Below are 12,913 nucleotides of genomic sequence, written 5' to 3'. Positions count from 1 at the left end.
TAAAGAATAGGTCCACATCAATTATTCGAGATATTTCATTAAACATTCTACTAGCCCTGATCATATAAGAATTTTGGCGATAATTAGTACTATAGTGTTGAATATGCAGTAGGTCACGCTTTCTTCTCGAGGCTGCTGGAACGCGAAGCTGGATTTTGCTGGTGAGATCAGCGCAATCCGCTGAGCTGTTGGCTAAATTAATAAGAAGAGCCAGGTCTGATACTTTCCGTCTAGCAGATAAAGGCAGTAGATGGAATTTTTTGCAGCGATCGAAATAGTTGTTCAAGTACGTTCCAGATCTGAATTGCACGTATCTAAGAAATTTCTTCTGTATGTTTTCAATACGGTTAATATATATGTCATAAACTGGGTTCCAAACAGACGAGCAGTACTCGAGATGGCTGCGCACAAAACTACAGTAAAGGATTTTAAGAGTTTTAATGTGTCTGAAATTAGCCGAGACGCGTATTATGAATCCCAAAGCCTGAGCGGCTTTTTTAATGATATCGTCTATATGACAATCAAATAAAAGTTTTGAATCAAACGTAACGCCCAAGTCTTTTATCTTGGTAACTCTAGTTAAGGATATATCTGTAATTTTGTAGTCGTAATAAATGAGGGTGGTCTTACGAGTAAAGCTACATACGTAACATTTGGTGATATTTAGATCTAGTTGGTTACGACGGCAGTAGTCAAGGAGTCTATTAAGATCCTCCTGGAGGCGAATAGCATCGTCAATGGTTGTGATTTGGCTTAAAATTTTCAAAAAATTTTTATATATATATATATATATATATATATATATATATATATATATTCAGTAGGTCTGAGAATCGGCTACTGGCTACTTTTTATATTGATAAGTGCATTTGTTGAATAAATAATAGTAAATTATTACAACTCGAGACTGACGGCGACCATTGTTTGTGCGACGGGATAGCGATTGACGTTGCCATCTAATGTGATATTATATTTTTTCAGTTTCGGTGACAGCGGTAGTATTCATTAAGCTACGCAGAAGTAATTTTATACTGCTCAAGTGTGTGTGTAACCGTGAATAGTACACAGCATTCTTCTATTCCTTTTTGGTTAACAGTAACAAATGTTACTGAGCGACACAAGTGGAGATAGATCAGAATAACAATTAATTAATAATAGTTTAAAAAACTTAAAAAAACACGCTTTTTAAGAAAAAATAAAATAATCAGGGCAAGCGAAGCGAGCCCTAGTATGTCCCACAATGTTTACATTTTGTAAAACACTATACGGAAAAACTATCACGCGTTTTGATTTGTGCTTTAACATAGTAATTTTTATTTATATGTAGATGAGTGATCATCAGTCAGTCAAGGTTTTTTATATGTGGGTGTGTTATCACCAGTCAGTCAAGTTGTGACGACGCGAGCACTAACAAAGCTCGGCTTTTAGCTAGTATTATTGCATTGTTGTTAATTAGACAACTGGAGATAGGTAAAATCGTGTTCTAAGGCTCCGTTACATACATACAGCCCAAGCTTATAAAAGCGGGCTAAATACGTTGTTAAATGCGTACTGTTTTCTCCTTGAAATTTTTCAAAGTATTAACAGCTTTTTTTCCGAAAGCATTTGATAGATGAAAATTGATTGTTGTTAAAAGTTGGTCAACTTGATGAAGATGGACTAGAACTTAGTGTTCTCAGAAAAGCTAGCAACATGTTTGTAGGAATTTTTAAAAGTATTTGAAGATGAAAGTGGATGAAGTGCCACACAGTGACAAGTTGACAACTAATATCTTATAACATAAGAGCAATTCCTCATTATTTTCTTTAAGTAGAATAAACCTTGTAACTTTAAACTTACCTACTTTAAGTATCATCTAACTATTTTATCTAGCTATACATTAAATTCACGTGTTTGTTTATTTCAAATAATTCTCTAATCAATTAATCTCAAAAAGAAACAAAGTTAATTTCTTGCTCTATGGATAGAATTTTAAGCTCAAGCTTAAAAACCTCTCGTGCAATGTTTATGCCGTACTAACCTTTAGATCAAGACAAGGTTTACCGCTTGCATACTAAACTGTTATAAAGATAAACCAGTTTAAAATGCACGCCCTAAACTAACTTTGCATATCAACATGGTATTTGGACAGTCGAGGTAAGCTTTACCAAAATACAATAGGAAATGTCTGCATTGTTTTGGAGTGTTTTAACTGTATTTAAAAAATAAGAACCTAGATTCAGACAGATAAACAGACATCGAAATCTCAGTAGTTATCGTGTTTATCCGCCTATCTTCCTATCTACTTTCGAACTTTTCAAAATTAGGACAGACTTGTTACTATTATTTTTTTATAAAATAAGGGGGCAAACGAGCAAACGGGTCACCTGATGGAAAGCAACTTCCGTCGCCCATGGACACTCGCAGCATCAGAAGAGCTGCAGGTGCGTTGCCGGCCTTTGAAGAGGGAATAGCGTAATAGAGGAGGGTAGGGATGGGAAGGGAAGGGAATAGGGTAGGGGATTGGGCCTTCGGTAAACTCACTCACTCGGCGAAACTCAGCGCTAGAGCTGTTCACGCCGGTTTTCTGTGAGAACGTGGTATTTCTCCGGTCGAGTCGGCCCATTCGTGCCGAAGCATGGCTCTCCCACGTATTTCTGCAGATATTTCAAAATATTTGTCCCTCATATTATATTATGAAGATTTATAAATGTAATATTACAACAACATCATTTTTGTTACAGCCAACACCGCGGACTTGGGCGTGCTGGATCCTTCGCTGTATAAAGCCGACATACTAGTGGAAGACCAGCTCTGGCCAGACGGGCATGTGGTAAGAAAATTATTTTCAAAATAAAGTATAGGAATGGTTTAAATAAATTGATGTAAATCGTAAACTATGAACGTGATAGAAACATAATTAGTATGTTATTAAAAAATATTGGATACTTAAGCCTCTTGTAAATATCTACTACCTACTCATCTATATATATAAAAATGGATTTTCAATTGTGTTAGTAACGCTAAAACTCGAAAACGGCTGAACGGATTGGGCTAATTTTGGTCTTAAAATATTCGTAGAAACCCAGGAAAGGTTTTAAAGTGACACGAAGTTCACCGGGACAGCTAGTTTTTTATATTTATAAAGGAGAGGCATGATTTGACTACTAACAGCTATTAACTATAGCAGGTGCTAGTGCAATAGGCACTTTAGTACCTACATAAAATTTTGCAGAAGCAGCATTTTTATTCAAGGTTTTATAAAGGCATAAATCTTCAGATTCTAATCATACTAAGTTGCCCATAAACCATTTTTAATTCACCGTTTTACAGTACCTAAGTCACTTCTTAAAAGTATAATTCAAGGACGGTGAAGCTAATGCCTTTTTAGTCTAGATTTAAAAGTACTTTATTCGTCGACCAATCTTTAAATAAATTTGGTAACAAAAGTACTTGGAACGAACGAAAAGTAAAACCAAACACCCTATTCAAAAACCTCATCAATCTTAGTTAAAATCTTGCTCTGCCTAAAATTTGAATAATGAATATTTTGTCTGTGTTTTGTAAATGATAAACAAAACAATTTGTATCGTTTGACATTGCGGCTCCTGAAATATTTAATTATAATATTAAATACATAAATTATACTACATTAAAATATGTTAATAAAAGTACCTACTAATTTGAATGATATTTTTTTAAGTGAAAAATTATTTTGTGGCATTGTGCACCTTTTTAAGATGGATAAAGATATTATTAAAGTCACAACTGGACACGTGCTCTACTGAATTGTAAATTCATAAGACGGAAGATTAGACCGTCGGCACGGCGTAGGAGAAAAAGTTAATATACCCCTCTCTTTTCATCTCAAAACGAAAATGTATGCCTGCTGTTTAGTTATTACCTTGACGGCGCTTGACCGAAGGAGTACAAAGTACCTGTTATTATTTTTTAAACAAACGTTTGTGTAAAACAATAAGGTTACTAAAATATTAATTATTTGCTAAAGGGCAAAAGGTGCTTAGAATTTATTGACAAACAAAACTGAAAACTGAGACTTTATAACTGCGGTTTCAAAATTGTTCCATTTAAGTAATTATTTATTATTTAAAAGGATTAAATATTAAACCTTTGCCTTAATCCAACAAATTATTACCTTAATAATTATCTAGTACGGTATTTAATATGGGTCGGTTCCACGTAATACAAAGTGATATCCCAACCAGTACAATGTACGAGTCAAAAATGTTTCAAATATTAATTCAACTTTTAGTCTCATCTAATCCAAGACTATCTTATTGCACAAGCCTATAACATATAGTTAGGTACCTACTACCTATTATTTATTTATTACTCGACACCCGCCACTTCGTCGCGCCAAAATTCATTTATCACTCGGGAACTGTACATTTTTCCAGGATAAAAAGTATCCTATGTCCTTTTCTGGTACTCGTAGTATCACCATACTGAATTTCAGCAAAATCGGTTCAGTGGTTTGGGCTTGAAGATGTAACAGACAGACACACTTGCGCGTTTTTAATATCAGTATGGATGATTTGTTCGTTTAATAATTGGTCAATACGTTTAGGAGGTCCGGGTAGGTCGGGTGTCAGTGGGTTAAACAGTTTCGGACTTTAGTTTCATTGGATAATAGGATTTGGCGTTTAGAGCTTGAGGCCGAGTATCACAGAATTAGTAGTATAGTTACAAGTACTAAATCTTAAGACTTGTATTGAAATAATTTACTTAAAACTGGTTTTGGTCTACTTGCACATGGTTTAACTCACAGAAAACCGGCGTGAAACAGCGCTTGCGCTGTGTTTCACCGAGTGAGTGAGTTTACCGGAGGCCCAATCCCCTATCCTCCCCTATTTCCTTCTTTACCCTCCCCTATTCCCTTCCCTATACTCCCCTATTACCCTATTCCCTCTTAAAAGGCCGGCAACGCACCTGCAGCTCTTCTGATGCTGCGAGTGTCCATGGGTGACGAAAGTTGATTTCCATCAGATGACCCGATTGCTCGTTTGTCCCCTTATTTCATAAAAAAAGTTTTGGTTTTAAATAAATAACATTTTTAAAACCTGGGTTAACAAGGTTAGATAGGCAATAAGGCCTAAGAAATTCAAATACTTAATTTTAAAATCAAGACAATTTTTATAGAGATTCTATAAGTAATATAATTATTTTATAATTATTGACATAATTAAATATATATTCAAGTTTAGATTAAAGGTAAAATAAAAAATAATAAAATTCCAAATAAAAACTCCAATCAGCAGCAATGTTGTTTACCAAAACTTGCGTAAGGTTTGCTGCTTGGAAATAATATTCGTTACTAGTTAGTTGCTCCATGGCTTAAGCTAGTACTTGGTAGCTAAGCTGCATCAAGTAGCAGCAATAAAGCAACGTAATTACTACAACGTAACAACGTAACTAAGAAGTCCATAATAATTATTATACTCAATATAATATATTATGTATTATATGTAAAATAATATTTTATATGTGTAAATTTAATCGCTGAGTGCTTATTTGTTCCTGTTTCCAGATGACGGTTTACTAGGGTCTAGGAACCACTACCAGGCACTGTAATGCTCACCGCGGTGATACGCCTGACTCCTGAGTGTGTCCCTTTTTGACAAAAGATATAACAATGCACGTCTTCTAGTACCGATCTTCATGCTATTATTATGCTATTATTTTTTATTTTTATGTGTATGTGATTATGATAATATTTTTATTTTTCTTTGTGTATTGTAAATTTGTAATGTGTATGGTGTATCGTTTTATTGTAGTGTAATGTGATGTATTATTGTTAAATAAACGTTCTTCTTATTATTATTAATTAATAAGAAGAACTCCCATTTATTAACATTTTTACATTCATACTACAGAAAGTTATTATTGGCATTCCTAGTATTCTAAGGTACCAATAATTGCCAATGTAGTTTTCCTTATATTCGCTCTAAATCATAATATTATTATCTTGTTTAAACTCTCGATACAGCTAACACATTGTTCCCCAGGGCGTAACACTAAAGTTCTAAAACACACCCGTCTAGACTTTAGACTTTAGACAGATCTCGCCAGTAACTATGAAATATGATCTGATACATAATTAAAATATTAATCTAATCTCTACTACAAGTAACTTTAATTAAAAATAGGAAACCCTAATTAAGTTACAGGATTATGAAAATTAACTATTTTAGACCCAAAACTAGACTAATTATGAAAACCTACGGGCAACGTCACATTGAATTTAACAGTTTTTTACCTAAATAAGTAATAAAATACTTTTTGATTTAAAAACTTATATAGCGTACAGGAAACGTGACTTGATCGAAAATTAATAAGACGGAGGAAAAGACGACAGTGGGGCAAAGAAAAGGGATACTGCCAAATCTTTGTGTGCGTGTTTGCTATTTCTTTTTGGAACGAAGTTCCTTATCGCGCGTTGCGAAAGGGGGCTAGACGGAAAAAGTTGTAACGACACTTTTTGTTATAGTTGTAAGCTGTTTCTCTGTCTCTCTCTCTCATCGAAAGCTACTTCGTTCCATCCGGGTGTCCCTTGACACCTCTCAAGTTTTTTAACAAAGTACAAATATCAGCTAATTGCTTATTTTGCACACAGACATAATGTTATTATAGATAAGGATTACGAGCATGTCTCATTGAACGAAACGTGCGGAGGCGGCGTCTCCAGGGGGTGCCGTGACGTGCGTGTAACGGAGCTTAATGAAAACTTTGGATATTAACCGACCACATACATCATAACCCACGCCTCGAATTGGCCCACTTTTTAGCCGTAGGCCGTGCCGTGCGATTAGAGATTTAGGGCTTTATCACACTGGCGGTTTGCGGGCGAAACCGTTGGCGTTAGGGTGAAACCACACAAGCGCTGAATGCAGCAGAATTTCTGCCAGCCGAAATTCTGCGACTCACACCTCACAAATTACGCTCGTTTGGCTTCATCCATAGTGTTTGGTTGGGTTATATCGAGCCTCTCTAAATCACAACCAACATTAACTTGGCATCAATAACAATAATTTCTTTGATGGTGATAATGGATTCGCAGACCAACGGTTTGCTTGTTTACAAGTGTCACAGTAAATATTTTTATCACTCAACGCACGCTATAAAGTTTATGGTTCTGACACGATTTTTTGATATTTAGGAAGCCTAAAAAATTACGAATTTGACCTAGTTATTTATACTTAACTTATATACAATTTTGATGATGTTCTGAATAAATTTCCAGGGTTCTGAACAAAAAATTTGTTTACTATTATAGTTCTAAGGGTTAACGTTGCTGCTTTACTATGATTTTCAAGGGATTAAAAAGTGTCATTTCATACAAATTACTGTTCCACCAGGGTCGCGTATGGTTCACTCTGAAGTATGACGCGACGACGGAGCGGCTCCAGGTCCACATCATAAAGGTGAAGCATCTGCCGTCTCGCACGCCCGCGCTCGCCAACGCCTGCGACCCCTACATCAAGTGAGTAACCACCCCAATACCGGCGCATGCGAATCCAGCAGGTTTAGCATGGAAACATTAGAAACGAGAAAGAATGGACATACTGACAGATTTAAGTGACAAAATGACAGATTTCCGTTGTCTACTGTCACTTTCATTATTTGCTCCGTAGAAAGAAACCGTTTCTTTGGTGACCATGCTAAGCCTGCAGGTAGAAAGACAACGATTCTTAAATTTAAATTCTTGAAGGCCGCACTTAGGGCAATTTGTTGATAACTTAAGTTTAATTTAATGAAGAGTTAGGCATAAATATTGTTTGGGGCTAATGTAAAAATCGTCAGTAATTTAAAGTTAAATAATATACAAATTTTTTTACCATCACAGCGACGATCCTGACTACAATAATCAGAAAATTTTGCATATTTATGACTACTAGCCACAAAATAATTTGACGATTATGACTGCAAACATTCGACGTCAAGGCAAACTTAGTTAAATATTCATTTACAATCTGCACGTCATTATTAAGCTGTAATTGTCAATGTAGATGCCGCTTAATAATGCACAGTTGCATCGCATAAAATATGAGTGTAAATGGAATTGACCATTGTTTACTAGATGACGCCCTTTTGTCGCGCGGAAACAATACATTTTTCCGGGATAAAAATATCCTATGTCCTTTCCCGGGACTCAAAGTATCTCTATGCCTTTCAGCAAAATCGGTTCAGCGGTATGGGCGCGAAGAGGTAACAGACAGACAGACACACTTTCGCTTTGGTAATATTAGTATGGATTGTGACAAATTATATTAATCAGATGATGTTTTCTGTTTCAACAAATTGAATAATTTTATTCTTTATGAACAGATAAGGCAGAACTTTTAAATCATTATGGTTACACACATAGAATTAGAACGTACACACACACATAGAATTAGTATTTTGATATCGTTGGCTACACAAATATGGCTGCTATGAAAAGTAATAAGCAAAAATATTACACTCTTTTTTGTAATAAGCTTTTATGACAGTGAATTATTGCGGCTATAAAAATAATTTACAAGAGCTAGTTGGAGACATGTGCTCAACGAGAGGGAATTTACGTTCGTTTTACGTCTAATAACAGTAATTTGGCAAACCCACGATAATTCACATTTACATGCCACAATACATTTTATTATTTGGATTTTTTTTAAATAACTCAGCGCGTTGTTCGACTCTTCATCGTTGTAAGTTTTTCGTTTAATTACGACATGATGCAATTTTTGACGCTAATCTTAGCCAGTCCACACGGCGCGTTGCGTCGACGCAGCGCTGCAGCAACGCATAGCCGGCCACACGGGCTCTGCGTCGTCGCAGTGTTATTACGGAGCAGTCTTAACGTGTCATGTGTGCCTTGCGACGACACAGCGCGCCGTGTGGACTTGCTGTTACTAGGATTATCGTCAAAAATTGCACAACGCAACGGCAGCGCTGCGTCGACGCAACGCTGACGTGAATCGCCGTGTGGCTCAAGGCTGGATTTATATATTATAGTCCGTCAAGAAAGTGAAGAAATTAAAAAGTGGCAACATCGTAGTGTCATCCCTTTTTTCTTATATTGATTTGAAAGGGACTATATATGCATCCGCCCGAACGCAGGGTTTGACCGCTACACGAGATCACAACGCGGCCGCACAACACAAGGCCGCGAACCGCGAGTGTGAAGGGTTTCGCGCCTTCGCGTTCGCGCTTCGCGACTTTCCCCGTCCGGTGTCGGTTTTTTGGCCCACGACAAAGGGCTCGCGAAGTGCGAACGCGTACATCACCACACTCGCTTTTATTCGGACTCGCTCACAATGTCAGAGCAGCAGCAACAGTGACTTCAACGTCCATTTTACACAAATGCGCGAACATAAATGCGAAGATTGCGAGTGTAGAGGCCCGTATTTGTTCGCGTCGTGTTCAAGGTACGTAGCGCCCGTGAATCGCGGCCGTAATTCGCGCCGCGAGTATGAAGAGCCGAGAGGGCTTAAGTATTAAATAGCAACGCGGGTGTGCTGTCATTTACATAAAATTGCTTGTGATCCCGCAGTGTAGCCGCCAAACCGGGCGGATGCATATAAATCGAGCCTGAGTGTGTAGATCACACTGCTAGCGTGTCCTAGAAATCTTAAAAGTAATACATCCTTGTCTTAACGTTTAAATATTTGTCTTTCTCGACGCGATGGCTAGACAAACAATTTATAAAGCCGAGCAAACATTTTCTAGGAGGACAAATAAAGAAAAATCTTACTTCCACCGCCTTTCTCAAGTAGTTTTATTTCTGCACTATAATAAGCCGGTAATTTTAAAACAACAGAGAGCAACCTATACAAATATTTGGATGTGAAAGTGCGTCTGTCTGTCTTCCTGTTATATGTGCATACTTAAACCATAAAAATTATTTCTATTACATTTGGTACGGAAATATTTTTTCATTTCCGGAAAAAGATATAGATATAATATAGATTATAGTTTTTTATCATGAATATAATATGTACTGTTTCCGTGTTAGAAAGCTAAAAATATTACATAATATTTATGACTTTCGGCTTTCCTTAAAATGTTATTATATCATAACCATCGCATGTTAAAAGTTTTTAAAAATAATAAAGAATGCTTAGAGTCATGAAGTAAAGTAAATTAAACCTGTAATATTTCAAGGTTATTTTAATAGTTACAATAGTAATTTAAATTAAAATTGGTAACCTAAAGTAATATATTTTTAGCATAATTTAACAGTACAGGCAGTCACACGGTAGATGGTTATGGTCCATGGTCTATGGTTACAGTTCACAACACGGGATTAAAAAAATTATGTCTCTCTGATTTCCTCACACGATATCTCATAGAGAAAGTTTCTCATGTATTAATACTCATCTATGCTATATGAGAAGAGATTTTTTCTAAAGCGATCATATAAAATGTTATAATATATGACTTCCGGCACACTTCCGGAATATGTTCATCTGTGCTGACTTTTATGATGCCCATAAAAAGTGCCCCAGGGAGACGTTTGCAGTTTTCTAAATATAACTCTCTTTAGTGAGGCATCTGCGCTTTAGTAAAGTTGATGTATTGATGGGCTATGTCTAATAGTTGGGCAATATAACATTTTTCATTGTGTTTTTCAAGTGATAACTTCTTTAGCGGCGTTTTGCGCTTTTTTGGGATGAGTAAGATCGAAAATAAGAAGAGGGTGTATAGTTTTGCTAGCTTACTACCAAGGAATGAAAATGTGATACCGTCTGCCATTTCGTTTGCATTTTTGCCGTCAATTTCGGAGTGCAATATTTTTTTTTTTGTGAAGACTGAAGAGACAGTTGTGATAAGCATTTTTTTATTAAAATACCTGTTTGACGAATATCGCCTAATTATTAACAACAATATAATTACGATTAATTGCTTATCCAAAGAGATGTCTATGTCGGCTATTTTCATCCTGTTGAACTTAAATTCTAACATAAAAATACCACAGCAAAGACACCTTAATATATCCAGAAGATACAAGAAAATCTTAATAATAAAACTTCTCAATACACAGTCGTACGCTAGAAATAACTGTGATTTCACATAATTTCAGAGAACGAAACAGTGCAGTAACAAACTCTTTGTCTTATTATTGAACTGTTTGATTGCAAAGACAACTAAGCATACTGTATATATTTTATACTGTGATAACACAAAGGAAATGTATTCCTCAGAATCCAACTGGTGCCTGACGAGAGGCGAGTGCTCCAGACCAAACAGAAAAAGAAAACCTGCAATCCGTTCTACGACGAGACGTTTGTTTACCAGGTGAGGTTTTAAACCAGTTAATCACATTAGGGCCGATTCACACCGGAATGGCAGCGCAGCGGCGAGTATTTTCAGTGTCATATGATTTTAATTTTATCTTCATTATTGTAATACACTATGTATGTAATATGTATCGCTTGAGAAACTTGGAAAGTCTCGCGGCCACGAATTCTCGAGGGATACTATGTATTACAGTAATGAAGATAAAGTTTAAAATCATAATATGACACTGAAAATGCTCGCCGCTGCGCTGCCATTCCGGTGTGATTCGGCCCTAAGATTCAGTTGAATATATTTTAATAATAATAACCTACATCTTTTCCGGTGAAAGTGACCGGTTTTTTTGAAAATGTTATTTTTTGAGGGGAAATATGAATCGAAAGAAATATCAATGCACCAGAAAGATGGTTTTGTTAGAAGAACGTAATTTTCTTTGTAACAAAATTTTTAGATGATTAAAAAAAAATGCCAACAATGCCAATGTCAACTTCGCAATTAGAATAATTATGAGAATTAGAATAATTCTGCTTTGTCTTATCAGGCAAAGCAGAATTATTCTAATTCTCAAAAATTCTGAAGTGTTTATTTATTTACATTATACTGAAAATACCCATTAAATCAATAATCGTTTTCGATCAATTAGTTGGAAATCGAACTGTGTCAAACCAGCTGTTGAGTCTATAATTATTCTGTTTGACGCTCATACGATTAATGTTCTAGTGAATGTACTATTAATAAATACAATCCAACTGTTAATAATATCGAGCTGACATTCAGATAGCTGAAATGATATGTAATGATAACATTAATGTATGATATACCTTTAGTGTCGTATTTAAACATAATACGTAATACTAAAATTAAAATTTTTGCCAATGAAAGTGATCGCCTTAAAAGCTTTGAATATTAATTATGTCGAATAAAAATAGTGTTGTGGATGACAACAGCTCGTTCCAAATAAATAACTTTATTTCCTATGAATGGAATGAATATTTATATCGTTAGCTATTTAAGTATCTATCAACACTTCCAGAGATAAGAAGCAAACAGTCAGAAATACTTACAAACATTTAAGTAGATTTATAAAACATAGGAAACTATTTATAACATACACTTTTATATGCCAACAAAATTCACAGAAATAATCATAATGTTGACGCGTTTTGAAACTTTCCTACATTTTTGCCTGAAAGTTTTTTAAACCTAACATTAACACCATCCAAAGTAATTTAATATGTTAATTTATGTTAGCTTATCTAAAATGTATGGAATTTTATATCTGACTAACCTTTCAAAACTAGTTTAGATCAGAGTCCATGTAGGCTTACGTGGGGCAGATAGTTAAAAAGACGCCAACTTAGCTAAGTCTGGAATGTTTGACAATAAATAGAATTGTTGGGAATAATAATAAAATATGTAACTATTAGTTTTCTGCCTAGGTACCTTTTTTCACGTTATGAAAATTTTCACGCTCAGTTTACTATGATTTTCCTATGAATTGCTACAACTACTTCGCACATTTCCTACATAATTTGTTTATAGATACATCCTGAGTTTTTCATATACATCCTGCATCCGATACTACCTTCGGATACAGAATGTCTTTTTATAAATTTTTATCGTCGCACATTTTAAC

General features: G+C 35.4%; 1 protein-coding gene across 1 annotated transcript in view; it reads left to right on the top strand.

Annotated features, from left to right (window-relative positions):
- LOC121735659 (synaptotagmin-15-like) overlaps window positions 1-12,913 on the top strand; it is a 60,538-nt gene that overhangs the window by 34,010 nt on the left and 13,615 nt on the right. Inside the window, exons 6-8 of the mRNA XM_042126560.1 lie at window positions 2,724-2,812; window positions 7,356-7,480; window positions 11,184-11,277. Coding sequence (XP_041982494.1) covers window positions 2,724-2,812; window positions 7,356-7,480; window positions 11,184-11,277 — 308 coding nt within the window. The remainder of the gene's footprint in view (window positions 1-2,723; window positions 2,813-7,355; window positions 7,481-11,183; window positions 11,278-12,913) is intronic.

The sequence above is a fragment of the Aricia agestis genome, chromosome 17, assembly GCF_905147365.1.
Source record: "Aricia agestis chromosome 17, ilAriAges1.1, whole genome shotgun sequence".
In the NCBI taxonomy this organism is placed as follows: domain Eukaryota; kingdom Metazoa; phylum Arthropoda; class Insecta; order Lepidoptera; family Lycaenidae; genus Aricia; species Aricia agestis.
This window is presented reverse-complemented; position numbering and strand designations above follow the sequence as displayed.